Source organism: Mesoplodon bidens (genome assembly GCF_964165515.1).
Source record: "Mesoplodon bidens genome assembly, chromosome: 12".
NCBI lineage: Eukaryota > Metazoa > Chordata > Mammalia > Artiodactyla > Ziphiidae > Mesoplodon > Mesoplodon bidens.
In genome coordinates, this window is record NC_138168.1 from 9,922,620 (window position 1) to 9,946,578 (window position 23,959).

The 23,959-nt window shown below is 37.5% G+C and overlaps 1 protein-coding gene across 1 annotated transcript in view; it reads left to right on the forward strand.

Moving 5' to 3' along the window:
- TMEM30A (transmembrane protein 30A) overlaps window positions 1-16,230 on the forward strand; it is a 45,615-nt gene extending 29,385 nt beyond the window's left edge. The window contains exons 4-7 of the mRNA XM_081250510.1: window positions 2,231-2,318; window positions 3,402-3,548; window positions 4,223-4,429; window positions 12,850-16,230. Of these exons, the coding sequence (XP_081106636.1) occupies window positions 2,231-2,318; window positions 3,402-3,548; window positions 4,223-4,429; window positions 12,850-13,043 (636 nt within the window). The 3' untranslated portion in view covers window positions 13,044-16,230. The remainder of the gene's footprint in view (window positions 1-2,230; window positions 2,319-3,401; window positions 3,549-4,222; window positions 4,430-12,849) is intronic.
- Window positions 16,231-23,959: the final 7,729 nt, after the last annotated feature.

Consider the following 23,959-nt stretch of genomic DNA (forward strand, 5'->3'; position numbering starts at 1 on the left):
GTGGCTGTCTCCTACTTTCTTTAGGTCTTAACTTTCATGATACTACCTCCAGAGACAGTCTTCCCGTTATCTTCTGTCCTCCCAACTACACTGCAAGCCCATGAGAGCAGGGAGCATGACTTCCTTTAATCACCATATACCGAGTGCCTTTCCAGTACCTAGCACATGAAAGGCATTTAATAAATATATATGGAATGAATATAGACACCTTTATCATGGTTCTTATTTCATATTATAGTTGGTTGTATTTGAGTCTGTTTCCTAGATTACATTGTGAGTTGCTGAAAAGCAGGGACTTTTTTTTCATCTTTCCATTTCTAGCACCTTACATGGTATGTGGTACATGTTAGGTACTCTTTATTAAATGGCTTTCCTAAACCAGTTACTGCAAAGTACCTAACATTGCTTAGTTGACTGCCTGATGCATAGGTAGTAAATATTTTCCTTTTTTTTAAAAACTTCTTCAATAATTTAGTAGTTAGAAGATGGTTCTTTGGGACACCAGTCCACCGTCTTTTCTGTCTGCTGGTTTTCCAAATAAAGTTGCTATCCTTGCCCCCCTCCCCTCCAAAATGGTTTAGTGGTTAGAATATATTTGCCCCATTGAGAGTTTATTTACCTTATTTTTTTGAAATCAGTTTTCATCAAAACATTCAAATAGTAATAAGCCAGTTATACATTGTCTATCTTCATGGTCTTAGAATACTAACTTTCTGAATGTAGATGTCTTAGGGACCAAAAAGCTGAGAAGTCAAATATTAAAGAGACTTTATGAGATTCCCTGCCAGAATGTAGATACAAGTCAAGGTTGGTTATAATGGAATAGCCCTAAGAGGCCTAACTAGGTTCTAGTTAATTTCAAATCGAGACTGTCTTGGTTTGTTTATGTGTTGTGAGACATGGCTTAATGTGGCCTTGGAGTCGCAGAACAACTCAGATGTATACCTAATATCAGACATGGTAGAATCTCTGGATTAATTCTACAGCTTCCACGTTTCCTTGAGATCTTCAATAGGGACTAAGGCAAAACCAAATCTGGAGGACAGGTGAAGTGCTGTTTGCCTTGCCAACATTTTTGTTTTCTTTATACCTGGGTGCACAATTTAGAGAAGATTGGTATATTCTAGGAATCTGCATTAGACTTTTCCTCCCTCCCTCCCTCCCTTCCAAATTACAAAATTTGAAATTATCTACTTGAACATGTTAATTTTATAAGTGAAGTGCAGATAAATCAAGGGACTTGTGCAAAGTCACATAGTACATAGCTGGAACTAGAAGCTCAGGTCTTTTTTTTTTTTCTTTTTAATATTTATTTATTTGGCTGTGCTGGGTCTTAGTTGCAGCATGCGGGATCTTTGTTTTTTTTAGTTGCAATATGTGGGATCATTTTTAGTCGCGGTGTGTGGGATCTTTAGTTGTGGCATGAGGGCTCTTAGTTGTGGCATGCAGGAGGGATCTAGTTCCCTGACCAGGGATCAAACCCGGATTGCCTGCATTGGGAGCCCAGAGTCTTAACCACTGCACCACCAGGGAAGTCCTGAAGCTCCAGTCGTCTTACTTCCAGTTTAAGATTCCTTTCATTCTGTTACAGCTGGATTGACAATAGATGGCTTCTTAGTTTTTCTTATGTAGAAAACAGTTTGTAGTTATGATTTCTGTGTTGATATGAAAAAATTTTTAAATGTCAGTTTGGGGGCTTCCCTGGTGGCGCAGTGGTTGGGAGTCCGCTTGCCAACGTAGGGGACATGGGTTCACACCCTACTCTGGGAAGATCCCACATGCCATGGAGCAACTAAGCCTGTGAGCCACAACTACTGAGCCCGTGTTCCACAACAAGAGGAGCCACTGCAGTAAGAAGCCTGTGCACTGCAATGAAGAGTAGCCCCCGCTGGCTGCAACTAGAGAGCCCGTGCACAGCAACAAAGACCCAACGCAGCCTAAAATAAAATAAATAAAATAAATAAATTTATAAAAAGAAAAAAAGTCAATTTGACATATACCTATATGACAATATGTGCAAAGAAAGTCTATAATGCAGTAATGTTAAGGAATATATTTTGAGTAATTAAATGTGGTATTATTTATAGTCTGTTTATAATATAGGCATTTTATATGCATTGCGAGTGAGAAACATGTAGGGATTGAATTTTTAATCAGTAATTAGGACTAACTCATAGTTCTCCCCAAGGCCTGGGTAATAACTTCTCTCTTCTTTCCTTCTAAATATCAGAATCCCAGTAAGGAGTGTGAGCCTTATCGAAGAAATGAAGACAAACCAATTGCCCCTTGTGGAGCTATTGCCAACAGCATGTTTAATGGTATGAGACAGAGATGAACAAAGATTATATATATATATATATATATATATATATATATATATATATATATATTATACTGTAGTTAGGAATATCTGTATAATCTTTCAGAAACATGAATGAAATTGAGAAATTCAACAGCTTTAAGATAAATATGTGAATTAGTTATTTAGTGGGGTATTATAATGCTTTATGACTTTCTTTTGTGAATTCTTATATTTTAAGAATGAATTTCTGTCTCTGGGAAGAAAGAAGCAGGGACATTCTGCTAACTTACTATTTCATACATGATAAAATAAATGCCAGGCTACCTTTACCAACAACTTTGAATATTTATACCATTAAAAAGGGGCTACAGTTGATCATTTAGAGCAGCACTGTCTGATATGAATGTAATGTGAACCATAAATGTGAGACGTGTATAATTTTAAGCTTTCTGGTAGTCACATTAAAAACAATAAAAAAGAAACAAGTGAAATTAATTTTCATTATATTTTATTAAACTCAATATGCCCCACATATTGTCATTTCAGCAGGTAAGTGATATTCAGTATATAAAAGTTATTAGTGAGATATTTAATATACTAATTTTTATACTAAATCTTTGATGTCTGATGTACATTATATCCTTACAAAACGTAGTCATTTGGACCAGCCATAATTTCAGGGGCTCTGTAGCCATATAGCTAGTGATTACCAGATTGGACAGTGCAGAGAGAGAAATTGATAAGCCAGAAGCTATTTAGCAGTGCTTTTTTTTTTTGTTTAAAGAATAGAAAGAGAGGCAGATTTACCTTGCAAATTGTTTTATTGGGGTTAATATTAAAACATTTGACCATATCACATATCAGCTAGCCATGTAGGAAAATGACCTGGAACTATTGAGGGAAGGCAAGTTCATCTAGGATTATAAAGTTACCATAGTTAATTCACATGTAAATAATCAAGAGCAAATGCTCATCATGTGCCTGCTTCATTACAACCACTTTGGGGGGCAAGTACCAGATCCTCACTTCTCGTGGAATAAAGCTGGTACTATGGATTTTCAGTAGATGTTTAGCAGTATCTTCCTTTTCTTGTGTTTAGATACACTAGATCTGTTTCTGGTTGGCAATGAATCTGATCCTACACCTATTCCTTTGAAAAAGAGAGGTATTGCTTGGTGGACAGATAAAAATGTGAAATTCAGAAATCCCCCTGGAGCAGGCATTCCCCTAGAAGAACGATTCAAAGGTAAAATATTACTAATATCCCTTAAAACATAAGCTAGGCGTTTTAATGAAGTACCTAAAATTTTCTGTCTTTAGAATCTTAAAAAAGTTTATGCTTTTTAAAAAACAACTTTTCTTAACTTGTTGTCAAGTTAGGTAAAATATGTAGTATCTTCTAATGTACTGAAATTCTAAAGGAAACGTAGTATACTTTTAATCTTGAATTTCTCTGGTATTTCCTTGTAAGCGTTTCAGCCATAATCTTTTAAAATTGTGATAAAGTTTATTTTAAACAAGTATTTATTTGTTTATTTATTTTAATTATTAATAGTTATAAGTCCAAATTTCTTTTTGTTTCTATGCCTGCTTGATTTCACAATGTAATGTTTCTTACCATTATATCTTTGTATTAAGTCATTTGCTTTTTGGAATATACACAATAGCCTACTTTTAGTATTCTCTTAATTGAGATATCAATCAAATCTTTGTAATTATTTGTTAAGTTTTTATGTGAAGAATTGGTTTCTCTTTCGATTTTAAGACTTCCTTAGAATAGGAATATATTTCTACTTTTGAACATAAGGAAAATATTCATATTGTGTATCTTTGTTTTATTAGAGTGTGAATTTTCAGTGAAACTCTCAATAGAATTGAATGCCTTGTCTCCCCACCCCACACCGATCTCTCCTTTTTAAGGCACAACAAAGCCAGTAAACTGGGTTGAACCAGTATACATGCTGGATCCTGACGAAGATAATAGTGGGTTCGTAAATGAGGATTTTATTGTTTGGATGCGTACTGCAGCGTTACCTACTTTTCGTAAGCTGTATCGTCTTATAGAGAGGAAAAATGATTTACATCCGACATTACCAGCTGGACGATACTACTTGAATATCACATACAGTATCCTTTTTTGGCCATGTGCACAGATGCAAAGAATTTGAAAGGAGTGTAGTCCAACCTTGTCTCAGTTATGTGGCATGCTATTTTGTGTTTTAGTTTTGCTCTCTGCATTTTTATGAGTATGTGTGTATGTATGAGAAAGTCTCTTTTAACTTGTTTCTTCCAAAAATGCCTTTAATTTTTAAATACTTTGTACTAGAGTTCAAGCATCTTATTTGGTAAAATTATTTAAAATGTAGGTGCTAGATTTATTAATAAGTTAGATATTTTTACAAGAGAGATTGTAATTCAGCTTAATGCAAAGGCTAGTACTCACTTAGTAAATCTAAGTGTTGGTGGTACTGGGCTGTTTTAATCTGTATTTTTTTAGATAATAAAAATCAGCAAATTTGTTAGTTCATATCAACATAATTATTTATAATTATTGCTCTGTTTACAGTATCAAAACATTTTTATCATTAGCTGTATTGTTCCACCTTAATAATTTAGGCATACTTTTCAGTGCTGATAAATATCATTAATTTCACCCTGACTATATGTCAATGTTATACTAAGTACTTTCCATGTATTATTTTATTTATTTCAAGCATTGTGAGGCAGGTATCATCTCCATGTTATAGACAAGAATATAGGAACACAGAGCATTTAAGTAACTTAACTGAGATTACACAGGTGATAGAAGATTCAGGGTTCATAATCAAGCTGTGTTGACTTTACCATCAACCATCACTGTAGGCTGCATCCCTAGCTGGTTCACTCAAATAGTCAGACCAGTCCATATTGGCCTGGATGCAAAGTCTTTCCTAAGCCAGAAATATTGGGCACTAACTTTTATGCTCAACAAAATCCTTATATCTTTTCATTTCCAACCCACTGCTTGTATATATAATGAATGAAAAAATTTCAAATATTAGCATGTGTGCTGATGATCTTACATTTTTGATTTTTCATAACCCAAATTAGCTATAAGTATATAGTTTTAGCTTTATAATGGATTAATAAACGGTTAAGTTAATAGACCTAATTTCAAAATAAAAACCTATTTGTAGGCTTAGTCTTTTGATTTTGCACCTCAGTAGACAACTGAACATGACCTGATAGTGACAGACTGAAAGTGACCAAGTGCTTGAAACTAGGCCTACATAGCAGAAATTTTAGACAGACAGACCCAGTTTAGGTGCTGGTAGAAAGAACATTATCTTAAGGCTATGGCCAAAGTAGAGGGCAACCTGTAGCCTATAGCACAATAAAGGGAAGTCTTTGGAGCACTCAGGAATTCTTTGTTGACAGATAATTTGCACCAAGAGAACTTTTAGGAGGAATGCAGACTATTTGAAAATCAATAAGACAGGAATTTGACCTGCAGAACATTAAGGGTTAATTATCAAAATCGGGTATAAGGTGGGAACTAGGTATTAGAATCAAGGCAGAAGCCCACTTTTTAGGGTTGCGATATAGAGACTAGCATGGGTGATTTGATACCACATCCCATAGAGTGTTGGGTCAGTTAGAGCTCTTACAATCATTCCTGGCTCAGGTTGGGATTGATTTAAGAACTAGTAGAGCTGAGCCTGCCACTGGAGTCACAGCCGGGCTGGGGAGTCATCTGCCGGGCTGGGGAGCTCCGGAAGCTGGAGAAACAGATGGGAACTAACACTTGATTCAAAAGATGCTTTTGAAAAAGTTGTAAACCTTTTGCATAGGGACTTAGTTCTGTCTTCTTCTCTTCCCTAACTCTTGCCAAAATCCTAGCACTGGTCCATGTAGGTAGCTCATACAACATGTTGGTGTCCCATTTCTCAAATTTGTTTAAGGATCCACCCTTCAATTCCACTCTGTTTTAGTCATCAATCCTGTGTCACACTGTGAGTTTCACCATTGCTCCAAATCAGCAATGTAAAACTCCATTGTCATGCTTTTCGACCTTGTGCTGAGTCCTCCCATACTCTTATAACTACACTCTTGCTACATGTGCTCTTTGAGCTCATAGAGACCCTTAATCTCTTCATTCTTCCTTTTTCTCCTGGTCTGTCAAGCTCTTTTTCCTCTATGGGTTTCATTGCTATTTATCTGAAATATATTTTCACATTACAGACCTTTTACCCCTCCTGTGTAATGAGAACAGAAATATCTAAGAAATGAGAAATTATATAACCCTTAACTTAGGTTGTTTTTGCTTGTAAACTATATTGACTTTTATTTTTTTATTTTTCCTATTTATTTATTTATTTTCTTATTAGTCATCCATTTTATACACATCAGTGTATACATGTCAATCCCAATCTCCCAATACATCACACCACCCCCACCCCCTGCCGCTTTTCCCCCTTGGTGTCCATACGTTTGTTCTCTGCATCTGTGTCTCTATTTCTGCTCTGCAAACCAGTTCATCTGTACCATTTTCTAGGTTCCACATATATACGTTAATATACGATATTTGTTTTTTTCTTTCTGACTTACTTCACTCTGTATGATAGTCTCTAGATCCATCCACGTCACTACAAATGACCCAATTTCGTTCCTTTTCATGGCTGAGTAATATTCCATTGTATATATGTACCACATCTTCTTTATCCATTCATCTGTCGATGGGCATTTAGGTTGCTTCCATGACCTGGCTATTGTAAATAGTGCTGCAGTGAACATTGAGGTGCATGTGTCTTTTTGAATTATGGTTTTCTCAGGGTATATGCCCAGTAGTGGGACTGCTGGGTCATATGGTAATTCTATTTTTAGCTCTTTAAGGAACCTCCATACTGTTCTCCATAGTGGCTGTATCAATTTACATTTCCACCAACAGTTCAAGAGGGTTCCCTTTTCTCCACACCCTCTCCAGCATTTGTTGTTTGTAGATTTTCTGATGATGGCCATTCTAACTGGTGTGACCTGATACCTCATTGTAGTTTTGATTTGCGTTTCTCTAATAATTAGTGATGTTGAGCAGCTTTTCATGTGCTTCTTGGCCATCTGTATGTCTTCTTTGGAGAAATGTCTATTTAGTTCTTCTGCCCATTTTTGGATTGGGTTGTTTGTTTTTTAATATTGAGCTGCCTGAGCTGTTTATATAGTTTGGAGATTAATCCTTTGTCCGATGATTCATTTGCAAATATTCTCTCCCATTCTGAGGGTTGTCTGAGTGTTGTCTTTTCGTCTTGTTTATGGTTTCCTTTGCCGTGCAAAAGCTTTTAAGTTTCATTAGGTCCCATGTGTTTATTTTTGTTTTTATTTCCATTTCTCTAGGAGGTGGGTCAAAAAAGATCTTGCTGTGATTTATGTTAAAGAGTGTTCTTCCTATGTTTTCCTCTAAGAGTTTCATAGTGCCTGGTCTTACATTTAGGTCTCTAATCCATTTTGAGTTTATTTTTGTGTATGGTGTTAGGGAGTGTTCTAATTTCATTCTTTTACATGTAGCTGTCCAGTTTTCCCAGCATCACTTATTGAAGAGACCATCTTTTCTCCATTGTATATCCTTGCCTCCTTTGTCATAGATTAGTTGACCATAGGTGTGTGGGTTTATCTCTGGGCTGTCTATCCTGTTCCATTGATCTGTATTTCTGTTTTTGTGCCAGTACCATATTGTCTTGATAACTGTACCTTTGTATAGTCTGAAGTCAGGGAGTCTGATTCCTCCAGCTTCGTTTTTGTTGTTGTTGTTTTTTTTTTTGCGTTACGCGGGCCTCTCACTGCTGTGGCCTCTCCCGCCGCGGAGCACAGGCTCTGGACGCGCAGGCTCAGCAGCCATGGCTCACGGGCCCAGCCGCTCCGCGGCATGTGGGATCTTCCCGGACCGGGGCACGAACCCGTGTTCCCTGCATCGGCAGGCGGACTCTCAACCACTGCACCACCAGGGAAGCCCCAGCTTCGTTTTTTTCCTTCAAGACTGCTTTGGCTATTTGGGGTCTTTTGTGTCTCCATTACAAATTTTAAGATTTTTTGTTCTAGTTCTGTAAAAAATGCCATTGGTAATTTGATAGGGATTTCATTGAATCTGTAGATTGCTTTGGGTAGTCATTTTCACAATATTGATTCTTCCAATACAAGAACATGGTATATCTCTCCATATGTTGGTATCATCTTTAATTTCTTTCATCGGTGTCTTATAGTTTTCTGCATACAGGTCTTTTGTCTCCCTAGGTAGGCTTATTCCTAGGTATTTTATTCCTTTTGTTGCAATGGTAAATGGGAGTGTTTCCTTAATTTCTCTTTCAGATTTTTTTATCATTAATGTATAGGAATGCAAGAGATTTCTGTGCATTAATTTTGTGTCCTGCAACTTTACCAAATTCATTGATTAGCTCTAGTAGTTTCTGGTGGCATCTTTAGGATTCTCTATGTATAGTGTCATATCATCTGCAAACAGTGACAGTTTTACTTCTTTTCCAATTTGTATTCCTTTTATTTCTTTTTCATCCCAGATGCCATGGCTAGGACTTCCAAAACTATGTTGAATGATAGTGGTGAGAGTGGACATCCTTGTCTTGTTCCTGATCTTAGAGGAAATGCTTTCAGTTTTTCACCATTGAGAATGATGTTTGCTGTGGGTTTGTCATATATGGCCTTTATTATGTTGAAGTAGGTTCCCTCTATGCCCACTTTCTGGAGAGTTTTTATCATAAATTGGTGTTGAATTTTGTCAGAAGCTTTTTCTGCAACTGCTGAGATGATCATATAGTTTTTATTATTATTTTTTTTTATTTTTATTTTTGGTGTGTGGTATGCGGGCCTCTCACTGTTGTGGCCTCTCCCGTTGCGGAGCACAGGCTCCGGATGCGCAGGCCCAGCGGCCATGGCTCACGGGCCCAGCCGCTCCGCGGCATATGGGATCCTCCCAGACCGGGGCACGAACCCGTATCCCCTGCATCGGCAGGCGGACTCTCAACCACTGCGCCACCAGGGAGGCCCGATCATATAGTTTTTATTCTTCAGTTTGTTAATATGCTGTATCACATTGATTGATTTGCATATATTGAAGAATCCTTGCATCCCTGGGATACATCCCACTTGATCATGGTGTATGATCCTTTTAATGTGTTGCTGGATTCTGTTTGCTAGTATTTTGTTGAGGATTTTTGCATCTATATTCATCAGTGATATTGGTCTGTAATTTTCTTTTTTTGTAGTATTTTTGTCTGGTTTTGGTATCAGGGTGATGGTGGCCTTATAGAATGAGTTTGGGAGTTTTCCTTCCTCTGCAATTTTTTGGAAGAGTTTGAGAAGGATGAGTGTTCTCTCTTCTCTAAATGTTTGAAGCCATCTGGTCCTGGGCTTTTGTTTCTTGGAAGTTTTTTTTTTTTTTTTTTCGGTACGCAGGCCTCTCACTGTTGTGGCCTCTCCTGTTGCGGAGCACAGGCTCTGGGCGCGCAGGCTCAGTGGCCATGGCTCACGGGCCTAGCCGCTCCGCAGCATGTGGGATCTTCCCAGACCGGGGCATGAACCCGTGTCCCCTGCATCGGCAGGCGGACTCTCAACCACTGCGCCACCAGGGAAGCCCACTGCACCACCAGGGAAGCCCTCTTGGAAGATTTTTAATCACAGTTTCAATTTCATTACTTGTGATTGGTCTGTTCATATTTTCTGTTTCTTCCTGGTTCAGTCTTGGAAGGTTATACATTTCTAAGAATTTGTCCATTTCTTCCAGGTTGTCCATTTTATTGGCATAGAGTTGCTTGTAGTAGTCTCTTAGGATGCTTTGTATTTCTGCGGTGTCTGTTGTAACTTCTTTTTCATGTCTAATTTTATTGATTTGAGTCCTCTCCCTCTTTTTCTTGATGAGTCTGGCTAATGGTTTATCAATTTTGTTTATCTTCTCAAAGAACCAGCTTTTAGTTTTATTGATCTTTGCTATTGTTTTCTTTGTTTCTATTTCATTTATTTCTGCTCTGATCTTTATGATTTCTTTGCATCTGCTAACTTTGAGTTTTGTTTGTTCTTCTTTCTCTAGTTCCTTTAGGTGTAAGGTTAGATTGTTTATTTGAGATTTTTCTTGTTTCTTGAGGTAGGCTTGTATAGCTATAAACTTCCCTCTTAGAACTCCTTTACTGCATCCCATAGGTTTTGGATAGTCGTGTTTTCATTGTCATTTGTCTCTAGGTATTTTTTGATTTCCTCTTTGATTTCTTCAGTGATCTCTTGGTTATATAGTAACGTATTGTTTAGCCTTCATGTGTTTGTATTTTTTACGTTTTTTTCCCTGTAATTGATTTCTAATCTCATAGCATTGTGGTCAGAAAAGATGCTTGATACAATTTCAATTTTCTTAAATTTACTGAGGCTGGATTGGTGACCCAAGATGTGATCTATCCTGGAGAATGTTCCATGTGCACTTGAGAAGAAAGTGTAATCTGCTGTTTTTGGATAGAATGTCCTATAAATATGAATTAAATCTATCTGGTCTATTGTGTCATTTAAAGCTTCTGTTTCCTTATTTATTTTCATTTTGGATGATCTGTCCATTGGTGTAACTGTGGTGTTAAAGTCCCCCACTATTATTGTGTTACTGTCGATTTCCTCTTTTATAGCTGTTAGCAGTTGCCGTATGTATTGAGGTGCTCCTATGTTGGGTGCATATATATTTATAATTGTTATATCTTCTTCTTGGATTCATCCCTTGATCATTATGTAGTGTCCTTCCTTGTCTCTTGTAACATTCTTTATTTTAAAGTCTATTTTATGTGATATGAGTATTGCTACTCCAGCTTTCTTTTGATTTCCATTTGCATGGAATATCTTTTTCCATCCCATCACCTTCAGTCTGTATGTGTCCCTAGGTCTGAATTGGGCCTCTTGTAGACAAAATATATATGGGTCTTGTTTTTGTATCCATTCAGCAAGCCTGTGTCTTTTGGTTGGAGCATTTACTCCATTCACGTTAAGGTAGTTATTGATATGTATGTTCCTATTGCCATTTTCTTAATTGTTTTGGGCTTGATTTTGTGGGTCCTTTTCTTTTTTTTTTTTTAACACATCTCTTGAGTTTTATTAATTTTATTTATTTATTTTTGCTGTGTTGGGTCTTCGTTTCTGTGCGAGGGCTTTCTCTAGTTGTGGCAAGCGGGGGCCACTCTTCATCGCGGTGCGCGGGCCTCTCACCATCGTGGCCTCTCTTGTTGCGGAGCACAGGCTCCAGACGCGCAGGCTCAGTAGTTGTGGCTCACGGGCCTAGTTGCTCCGTGGCATGTGGGATCCTCCAAGACCAGGGCTCGAACCCGTGTCCCCTGCATTAGCAGGCAGATTCTCAACCACTGCGCCACCAGGGAAGCCCTGTAGGTCCTTTTCTTCTCTTGTGTTTCCCACTTAGAGAAGTTCCTTTAGCATTTGTTATAGAGTGGTTTGGTGGTGCTGAATTCTCTTAGCTTTTGCTTGTCTGTAAAGCTTTTGATTTCTCCTTCGAATCTGAATGAGATCCTTGCTGGGTAGAGTAATCTTGGTTGTAGATTCTTCCCTTTCACCACTTTAAGTATAACATGCCACTCCCTTCTGGCTTGTAGAGTTTCTGCTGAGAAATCAGCTGTTAACCTTATGGGAGTTCCCTTGTATGTTATTTGTCTGTTTTCCCTTGCTGCTTTCAATAATTTTTCTTTGTCTTTAATTTTTGCCAATTTGATTACTATGTGTCTCGGCGTGTTTCTCTTTGGGTTTGTCCTGTATGGGACTCTCTGCGCTTCCTGGACTTGGGTGGCTATTTCCTTTCCCATGTTAGGGAAGTTTTCGACTATAATCTCTTCAAATATTTTCTCAGGTCCTTTCTCTCTCTCTTCTCCTTCTGGGACCCCTATAATGTGAATGTTGTTGTGTTTAATGTTGTCCCAGAAGTCTCTTAGGCTGTCTTCATTTCTTTTCATTCTTTTTTCTTTATTCTGTTCCACAGGAGTGAATTCCACCATTCTGTCTTCCAGGTCACTTATCCATTCTTCTGCCTCAGTTATTCTCCTATTGATTCCTTCTAGTGTAGTTTTCATTTCAATTTTTGTATTGTTCATCTCTGTTTGTTTGTTCTTTAATTCTTCTAGATCTTTGTTAAACATTTCTTGCATCTTCTCAATCTTTGCCTCCATTCTTTTTCCGAGGTCCTGGATCATCTTCACTATCATTATTCTGAATTTTTTTTTTGGAAGGTTGCCTATCTCCACTTCATTTAGTTGTTTTTCTGGGGTTTTATCTTGTTCCTTCATCTGGTGCATAGCCCTCTGCCTTTTCATCTTGTCTCTATATTGGCTTTTACTACTAATATTTAATTTGTGAAATCAATCCTTTCGGATAATAATTATATAATTATTTTGTGATTCAGAACATATGAGTAAGGTGCCTGTGTATTGTAGAATTATACCAATGAATTACAAGCAGTTAAATGCCAACTTTTAAAGTTGTATTTTAAAAATCAAGTAACTAGACACGGAAAAGTCTTCCTATACACTCTTCAGATTACCCTGTACATTCATTTGATGGACGAAAACGGATGATCTTGAGCACTATTTCATGGATGGGAGGAAAAAATCCATTTTTGGGGATTGCTTACATCACTATTGGATCCATCTCCTTCCTTCTGGGAGTTGTACTGCTAGTAATTAATCATAAATATAGAAACAGTAGTAATACTGCTGACATTACCATTTAATTTTATATTTTGAAAACAAATTTACTGCATGTGCATCAAGGCCAGTCCTATTCAACCTAGCTTTCAAATGCTGATGTGTGGTTAGTATGTCATTTTTGAAGTTGGCACATAACTTTTTTTTTTAAAGCTGTCTTTGTCCTTTGCTTCTTCCTTATGGATGACTTATGAAAATATATGACGGGTATGAAACAAATTCGCTATATTGATCATGTCAACACTGTAACTGCTGAAATGGCATTCTGATGTTTCCTTTTTGTTGGGACAGGCCGTATGATGCATGGAGCCTCTTTCATGTGAAATGCGTCTGCTGCTTAAATGTTTATGCTGTGTTGATAATATTGTATTGACATATGATACTGTATATGTGTGCCTATTGTGTGAAGAAAGGGATTACAAGATGTGTGAGTATAATGACTTGCTAACCCTTCAGGATTCATAGTTACAAAAAGATGAAGAAAGACCAAATATAAATAAAACACTTCATCCTTTTCACAGGTCGTGTGTAAAGGCTTAAAGTACCATCTTCGTTGAGGTGGTTCATGTATTCAGTTTATCCAGTACAGTTCTTTGTTAAGCTTAGATTTGATTTCAAAGGACCTATTTACCTGTCTAGAATAGGAATTAATGCTCATGGTAGGTCTCCAGTAGGAAGATTTAAAATTACTCTTTCCATTTGGTTAAGATGTTGCAGTCAGGAAACCCATCTCACTTGATGTTTTTACATGTGACCATTTCCCTTGAAGCTTGCACTTCATAACGGATGAAAGAATATAGGTGAGATGGGAAAGCTTCTTGGCCGACCATTATCTTCTGCCTCAACTGTCAACCAGATGTAAATGTTCAAAGGAGACTGTTTTCATTGTGGTATTTAACATTAAGAAATTTGCTTCAGCATTGGAAATACCTCAAGCTGTTTTTATTTTGCAGGTAAGTGTTTTGACTTAAGTACTAATATTATCTTGCAGAAATTTTGGAAAACAGTAACCTTCATTTCCTCTATATTTCATTCAATTTTTACATATAGGTCAAGGATGAATATGTATGCACATTCTCTTTAGTTAAGCCACCGATTGTTTTGGTTGGTTTTTCTAAGATGTACTTTAAAAAGAAGTTCTTTAAATTTCCTAATTAAGTTCTGGAGATTTTGGAGTATGTACATGATAAATTATATGTGCTTGAAGTTATTTTATTTTCTATTAACTGGAATTATTTTTAATATTCCTTATTGAATAAATGCTGTAATTTGTTTGCTATGGAACTTATTCTTGAATGTAAACTTACTTTTTCACATGCATGAAATGTATGTCTTAATCAGAGGTGGCTTAATTGCATTGAAATGGCTATTTTTTTTTAACTAAAATAACTCATATGTTTGTATAGAATAATGCCTGTTTGAATTCAGAGTTTGTAATGGTTTCCTTTGTTTATATTTTAAATCAAAAGTTCTGGGTAATGTATCAATTTTGATTAATATATGTTTTTTAAAAAAGAAACAAAAAATAATGTAATGGTTAATAGTAGAAATGTGCCACACTTCTTAAGTTTTGTATAATATGAAATTCAGTTAAAAGAACTTGTAGTTCATAATGACTTTCAACAGATAGAATATTACTTGCATGAAGTACTTAATGTATAATTGTCCTGAAATTTCTGAGTGCATAGGGTATTCATCGTGTAAAACTATTCTTTGTTTTATCAGTCCTTCAGAATATGGTTATTTATTCTGATAACTGACCCTCTTGCACATGGCAGTTTATTTTCTGGGGTATATCATTGGGGGAGAGGGCTTCTCCCAGTCTTTGCAGATTGAGTTTGTGCTGGTTAAGAAGGACTGCCGTCCTCCGTCTCTTTTTCTAACTGGGGGACCAGAGGTGCTGCTACAGAAAAGCTGAAGAGCTCTTCCAACACTTTCTCATCTGTGGTGAAGATGGAATCTTAAAATATATTTGGAGTTTTATCTATTTTACAAGTACATTGATGGCCTAAGTTCTCCCTTGTCTCCTGCCATTTGAGCTGTAAGTGATTCCTGTTGCTGAATATGAAGAATGTGGAACATTCATATGGCCTCTGTGACTGGTGGAAGGAAAACATTTCTTTCTTATGGGCTTTATGCTGATCTTTTGGAAACACTGATGTCATACTCAACTTTCAGAGAATCATATTGCATTTTAAGACAACTAGGTTAAGTAGAGGCATTGAAGAATGTACTAACTTGCAGGAAATATTTTGATATATGAAGTTCCCAACTGAAGATATTATTTAATAAGTAAAAGCTAAGAAATTTCTTTGAAATCAGAAAGCAGTTTAAAAGTAAATTGGTAAAAATAACTGTACTACCTAATAGAAACTTATTCAATGAAGAGGAGAGTCAAGTGAATATTATTTGTTTCTTGGTTACAGTACTTATAACCTTGATTATATTGAAAGATAACTTTCTGTTAGTATGTTCTGTATTAATAAAAATGAACAAAATTAATTTTGCTATGTTCAGGTGTCTTGCTAAAATAACAGTGCCCCGGTGTTGTTGCTAATGTTTAGCACTAAATTGAGTCCAGATTTTAACATTTCCATGCCTAGATTTGATTGCCATACGTGAATATGTTAATCACTCTGATAGCATTAACTGCGGGATTTATGCATGTTACTGAGAAACATCTGTTCTTACCAAGAAGTGGTCAGATTATAACCTGTTACAAGCAGACAGGCTAAATTTGGTATTAGATCAAGGGAAATTTCTGGTAAATAGAAAATGAATAACTGGTAGAGAGACAATGATGATGAAAATAATGAAGTGGGCAGGGACATAGGAAATGAAACGCCAGACTAGCAAAGAGGAGCAGCTGAGTGGTAGGCGTAATGACTGCTGTTCAGCCCGCTCGCCCCTGTCTCTATGGAAACACTGCCTTAGAAGTATTGTATGATCCTTTGTTGGTTAAGCTTCAAAGTTCTCTTCTTTGTGAACGTGGTTAGTTTGAGGGGAGGGTGGAGGGAGTAAGGAAGTGCTGCTTCAAGAAGAATTTGGTGCATCAATGTTTGTTGTAGTCTTTGGATAATCTACTAAAGTGTTTTAGAGCCCCTTTTTAGCCCATGCCCCATTCAATAAACGTAAAAATCATATTTCCCCTAATGTCATTTGAAATTTCAAAATAAATATCATTTAAAAATAAATACCATGTCTAAAATCAAATCACACCATGGTGACCTTATTTTCTTTTATATATGTAAAATTTGTCAAAGTAACATGTGTACACAGTTCAAAAAAATCTAAAGGCCTTATGATGAAAAACAGCAGTACCTGTCCCAACTTTCTACCTTCTAGAGACAATTACTTTGCCTTCAAAAGTTGTTACTTTTGGTATTTATCTTAGTGTATCTAAATTATATGCCTGTTCTACTATTGCTTGATTTAACAGTTTTAGACATTATTGTCTTCTTGATAATATTACCTGATGATGTTGCTAACACACATACCTCCCCTTCTCCCATTATATAGTTATAATATTTAATAAACACATTAGCAGTTGTTTAATTATGACTTTAAAAATACTGTATACTTTAGAGCAAAGCAGAGTACCAAGATTATGCTTTGTACGCTTTATTTTTCCTGGAATTAATAATCACCCCACTTTTAACATCAACATAACTTTCTGGAAGCCTATCTTAAAGTTTTTCCAACTTTTCTATCAGGTCCACCCTGTTCTTATCGCTAGTCTTTTGAAGGTTTTTTGTCCCCAAATACCTGATAACCTGATTCCCTGTTTTTGCTAGAAAGGTCTATTCTGCATTTGTCCTTCTCTGCCAATCTGTACTGGTGGTTTTTTCAGACAGCTACTCAGCCATTCCCTCACATTCCCTCTTTTTGTCACCCTCCTGTGTTGGATCTGCTGTTTCCTAGTTCACTCTTGTTTACTGGAGCTATTTTCAGTTTTTCGCGTAGGTGACTTTCCTTGTATTTCTGGCTAATCTCAGCCATCTATCATGTATAAATGGACCCCCAAAACTCATTGAAAGCTCTTTGTTCACGGGCAGTGCTTGACAAGTGATGGCCTCAGTAGCACAGTGCTACTCAAAAATGCCACTGAGTGCATTATTTGTTCCTGTTTGCGATAAAATGCTTAGACAAGTAATAAATAGTTGGCAGGTCAGCAACTGTAGGTAGACTGAATTTTGGGAAACACTGCATCAGGGAATGACTGTCAGGGAGCCAGTCATTTGGCCGGAGGCCTCTTCTGCGGGGCTGTTCAGTTTCTCTGGGGAAGAATTCTCTAGTCTTCTGCAAAAGGGAGGGGTTGAAAGAGGCTCTGTCTCTTACTGCTTTGAACTCCCTGCTTCTGCCTTGTCTTCCACCTCAGCTTCTGTTTTCCACTTCACATATTTCCGCTATACCTGTCCCTTTGCGTATGCCTTCCACCTAGTTGTCTCCCATTACTTTTTCCAGATAAAAATGTTCTCGTCTTCTGCCTGTGGGAGACAGTGACCGAGGTGAGAGATTGTATTTGGCCGAGAGGGGTAGGGCAGAGATTGCAGGGAGCTGACCATTCTGTTGTATATAATTTTCAACTACTCATTTTCAGGCCTGTCCCTTGACTCCACTCTTTGATATAAATTCTACTTTCAAGTCTGAGCTTCTCAGGGGTTTTAGAACCAATCAACATGCTTCTCACCAGTATCCATCCCCCTTGCAGTCCCTTTAGATTGTGGCTTCCTTGGTCCTGCTCAGTTATATCCCATCTGCTTTCTGTTTTCCAGAAATCTGTTGACATTGATTTTCTGTTTCTGTCTTCTCTTTGGTCGCCATCCTTTTGGGCTGTCTTTTAAAAAATGTTTTTTAGACTGTCATACAGTAAACTTTACTTTTTGTACTTGTAGTGTACAGTTCTGCGAATTTTAACACACGCATAGGTTTGTGTAACCATTTTAGAATACAGAGCAGTACCAAAACCTCCCAACCTCCCTTTTACTATACACCTTTATAGTCACCCTTCCCTCCACCCATAAGCCCAGGCAACCACTGATCTCTCTTCCATCCCCATAGTTTTGTCTTCTGGAATGTCATAAATGGAATCATGTCATATGTGACCTTTTGTAACTGGCTTCTTTTACTCAGCATAATGCCTTTGAGATTCATTTAAGGTGATGTATCTAAAAACACTTCATACGAACAAACATATGGACACCAAGGGGGGAAAGTGGCGGGGTGGTGGTGGTGGGATGAATTGGGAGATTGGGATTGACATGTATACACTAATATGTATAAAATAACTGATAAGAAACTGCTGTATAAAAAAAAATAAAATGAAGAAAACCTCATACCCTTTCAGTTCCTTTTCTTTCATTTTACTGGAGTGACGGGGAGGACAGACAAACTCTTGGGGCCAATCCTCTCTTAAACCGGAGCCACCTTGAAGTACCTTTTGGTGATCTTAGTACATTTTAAAAAACTATGTACTTTAAGTGACATTAATGGGAGCTTGTCTGTATGTCACAAGCTTTTGTATGCAGGGTGTTGTGGAAGAAGATTGAACTCACCATACATCACTTTCACTGTCAAGACTTATATGCCCCTTTATTTCAAGGACAAGAAATGCAGAAAGAAATAGATTTACAATTATATGTGAAATTGCAATTGAATCAGTGGTCTAAAATAATCCCTGGGCTATGTTGTCGTTCCTTTTTTCACGACAAAGCTTGTAAAAGAGCAGTTTATATTTTATTACTGTCTTCAGCTTCAGCCAGGCTTTCATCCCACTATTGCACTGTAGTCTCTTCACTATCAGTCTGTGTCTGAAAGATTCAGAATACGGTTTTTAGAATCAGGCTGACCTGGCTCTTAAATACATAAACTATCTTCAGATTATTTAATCTCCTAAATCATTCACTTTACCATTTCCTTGTCTGTAAAATGGGGATTTTAATACCCACTTGACAGAGTTTGATTTGAGGAATCAGGGAAGTGACAGATGACACGCATTCAGCACAAAGTATAGAAAAATGGCGCTCAGTGAACAACTACTACTCCCTTCTGTCAAATCCACTGAACTCATCCCATCCTAGCCTGGTGTTTCTCTTACATTCCTCGATGGAGTGAATGGTGGGTATGACCAACCATCTTACGAGTCAAGCCAGAAATCTGCTCTCCTCCCCAGCTTCCCAATCCAGTAAATCACTACCTTGTGTTGATTTTTGAAGGTTCTTCCTCATTGTTGGCTCTCTAACCCATCCCCTTATCTACATCCCTTTAGCTACATCTCTTTTGCTGTTGACTTACTTCAGGTTTTCTTTTTTCCTTGGATTACTATAAGTACCTTGTAATGGACTCTCTGTCCTGGTAACTCATATCCAATCCAGCGTTTCACTACTACCAGAATGATACTGAAATAGAGTTCTGATTCTTGACCATTTGCCATTTAAACTTTTAAATGGCCATAAAACACCTTCAGGATAAAATTTAAATTCATCGTTAAAAATCTGTCTTGGGCTTCCCTGGTGGCGCAGTGGTTGAGAGTCCGCCTGCCGATGCAGGGGACACGGGTTCATGCCCCGGTCCGGGAAGATCCCACACGCCGCTGAGTGGCTGGGCCCGTGAGCCATGGCCGCTGAGCCTGCGCGTCCGGAGCCTGTGCTCCGCCACGGGAGAGGCCACAACAGTGAAAGGCCTGCGTACCGAAAAAAAAAAAAAAAAATCTGTCTTCCCCTGTTGCTCCACATCTCCATTTGTCCTGCTGCCAAACCAAACTATCTGCATGCACTTCCCCAAGAGATGTGTTTACCATCTCTTCTTTGCCTCTGCCTATGCTGTACCTTCTGCCTGGATACTTCCTCTGTTGACCCATTTCTCCTTTCCAACATTTCCTCCCATGATAATAGCTAACATTTACTGAATTGTATCATTTAATCTTCACAGCCACTTGATGATGGATACTGGTATCTCCATTTTACAGGTAAATAGGTGTAAATAATGAAATTTGCCTTCATTCATATTACTATTAAATGACAGATCCAGGATCTGTCTGACTTCCAGGTTCTTAACTATAATAATATTTTCCCCCTTTTCACTCCCATCTAGGCCTCTGTTTTACAGATCCTGCAGTAGATTATGCTTGATTCCAAACCTAAGTTATTAATCTTGTTCTTACCCTAAGTCTGGAATGCCTTTTAATCTTTACCCCATTTATTTTAATTCTACTGGACCTTGCTAAAATCCAGTCTTTTCAAAACCTTCCTAATGACCACAACTTTCCTTGAGTTTCTCATAGCAGCCTTTGCTATACCAGTTACCAGAGTCATTTTTGTCTGCATCATAATCTACTATTATGTGTGTATTATCATTGTAATTAAATCACTAAATTAAAGGTCAGGGATTTAAAGTTATCCTCTGAGCATATCACAAAGTGTTACCGTCATAGCAGGGTAGCCAATAAATTATTGCTCAACGAGTAGTGAACCCATATTGCTGTTTTATGAAAGTATTTTTCATACATAAGGATTTTAGATCCAGGGAAAAAGATCATTAGCCCAGTCCCTAACTTTAATAACAAAAAGACTAAGGCTTGCAATTAGATAAATCATTTAACAATAAAATAATACAGCAGTTGAGACAACCAAAGTTCTCCTGATTCCTAACTATGTAATAATCAAAGAAAATATGAATTATATTGAAATGCTATCTTTTGTCTAACTAGTAGTTTTTATACATTACATTTCACATGAAGCTGTTCTACTACATTATTTTTATTAAAACTGTAAGTGGATTAAGGATGCTTCCAGAATTAAAATATACACATCTCAATCACACAAAACTCTATTCTGGCTTCCCTCTGCTTTTTAGTTAGAGATGCTATAGGCAGGATCAAAGTAAGGGTTGTCATCCTGTTGTTTAAAGGAAAAAAAGATTGAGTTAACTGTGTGATTCGGTAACTTTGCATCATTAATTGTGCAATTTTTCCCTTAGTAGTTTCACGTCTGATGTCCATAAAGCTATCTTACAGCAAGAGTCAAATAAACCCTTACCTACCTCAGAATTTCCATATATCTAAATAGCATACTGCCAGTTCTCATATGATGTTCCAGAAGCCTCTGAAGGAAATATGTTTCAATGAAAGAGTCATTTCTAAGAATTTTCTAATATTACAAAAGAACCTCAAACTGATGTTTTGGAAAGGAACCTATTTTGAAAATAAATATTCGGCTTCAGAGGATGAACTTACAAATCAGGTAACAAATTTAAAGTGTGCCTGGGAAGATTAAATAAAGCTTGATAGGCACCAAGCAAATTTCAGCCATATTTTTCTGTCACGAAAGTCACAATTTACAGAGCAAGGGCATGATAAGTGAGGAACCCTGGGACTGAAAAATGTTTGAAAAGAGTACAAGTATTAAGAAAGATTTTGTGAATTTTTAGACTCAGTAAAATGAGTTCACTCTTTTGTGCAGCATACTATTCACTTAACCAATACTTACTGAGCATTTTCTTTGTGCCAGTTACTGCACAAAAGGCGCTGCGGATACAGCATTGAACAAAAAGTTTTAAGCAGTCATTATCTAACTTAAGTCCTAAAAGGATCATTGCTGTGATGATCTATCATTGAAGATAGACTGAATGGAAGAGTAGAAGCCTGGAAACCAGTTTAAAAGGCTTTTGCAGTAATGCAAGCAAGAGATGATGGCTTGGCCTGGATTGGTAGTAGCCGTGGAGACATGAGAAGTGGTCAGAAGTTTCAGATTATATTTTGAAGGTGCAGCCAACAGGATTTTTCTTATGGATTAGTTACAGGGTATGATAGAAAACAGCCAAAGTTTGGGGCTTGAAATAAAGAAAATCACAGAGAAAGCTTGGAAACAAGGGGTGGAAAGTAGAATTCAGTTTTGGTCGTGAAGTTTGAGATGCGCATTAGACAACTAAGTGGGGATGTTTGGAGTGAAAGGGCAAAGTCGGACTGGAGAGTTGTTCGCACACAAATGGTGTTTCATGGCATTGGATGAAATCACAAAAGGGATGAATGTAGAAAACAAGTGGTACTCTGAAATTTAGAAACTGAGAGGATGAGGATCCAAGAAAGGAAACTAATAGTAGCAGCTTCTGAAACAGAACCACGGAAAGAGTAGTGTGTGGAACCCTCATTAAGACCACGTTTCAAACTATACACATGTTATACTGTATTGCATATGTGGTTTAGCTCCAAATTAAAAATTGAAAAGATATTATGAGGGAATGATCAACTGTGTTAAATGTTGCTGATAGATGGAAAAGAGAATTGATACTGACAGTTTAAAGGAGGAGTGGAAGGGAAGACAAGTATAAAGAAATCTGTGTTTTATGTTGGAGAAGAGAAACGGTATGGTAACTGAACTCAAAAGAGGTTTGTTTAATTTGGGAATGTGTTTATATGCTCATGGAATGATCCAGTAAAGAGGGGATAATTCTAATGACATGAATATAAGGATCTGCATCTACTTTAGGATCTATTTTATGTGCCTCTTTGGTTCTTTTTGGACAGAGCCATAAGTGTCCTAGAGCTATCACCCACTATATATCATTAATTCATCTGATGGTTAGCAGATTACCTACCCCCTTTAAGCAGTCCTAGGGGAATGGTAATAAATTCACATAATCTTTGTTCTTGAGAAGTTTACAGTCCAGTTGGCTAAATGGAGAAAAGATAAGAGCATATACAACCATATAATTTGAACCATACAATTTCAAATTATAGACAATTCACTATTAAAAAATTGCTATGCTCCAGCTGTTGGCACCTGGTAATTATCCTCAAGCATTTGATTATAGTGTATAATACAGAGTGGAGAATAAACCGGGTCCTTTCAGTTCTAATCTAGGGAAGAGGTGAATTGGGTATTTATAATTTGTAAATATATAAATTTATAAATAATTGGGTATTAAAATCGGTGAGGAAAATAACTTGAACTGGGAACAAGTAACTTGGTGGGTCTAAGCCTAAAGATTAGAAGGAATAATAATTTCAATATTACTAATTTTATCTACACATTTCACCTATGCTGAACCCATACATCATCAGCTTTCTATTTGAAATGACAATGGAATAATTATGAGTTTGTAAAAAGGTGGACAGATATTTACTGTAGTATAGGGTGGATACTTTTGTATTTATACCCTCTTGAGGGTGGGCACTTGTAACAGACACTTGTAATGTGGCATTATTTAAGCACAATTGGTATCTGTACAATAATTGCTGTGCCTGGCAACTCCAACCATGGAAAGTGCCCTGCTAGCCTGAGACAGCAAGACTCAGGAGCCCAGATTTGCCCTCCCATTTCTGGTCCCCCAATTAAAATTTCCCCCTCTTTTCAGCGTTTTCCCAGACTCAGAGAAACGAGTTTAACAGCTTCCACACTTTCGGGACACTGTGGGAGAGCTTCTTGCATGGGGAGCTCTGCAGCACCCAAAGGTGCAGCAAGATAAAAACTAGTATCCCGACGCAGCTCTACACAGCACACTCTCAGCACACGTAACAGTAACGTCCTCACAACAGTGGAAAAAACTGATTGTATCCGTGTAAGAGAAGTTATACTTTTTGTTTTGTATTTTATCCCGCTTCACAGTTTAGAGTTCGGCCAAACCAGCGTTCTAAACAGTGGCTCAAAGGTTGCTCAGAGTTTTACGTCTTCTCGTTCAAAATACACACACTAATTTTCTTCGATAGCCTGGTCTCACATTAATTTTATCTGAGCTAGTTGAACGAGTACGTAATGCCTCGCTCCCTGCCTCTCAGGTCTCAAAAGTCGTTCGTTTCTCCCCAGCCTCCGCTCCCAGGGTAACCGGCGGCTCAGAAGCGAAGTCGAGGCACAGAGACGGCCCGCCGGCTAGAGCGGCTACAGCCGTCCGGCCGCTCTCTCTTTTCTTCCGCTCTCTATGGTTAGGAGAAGTCCCGCCTCCACCC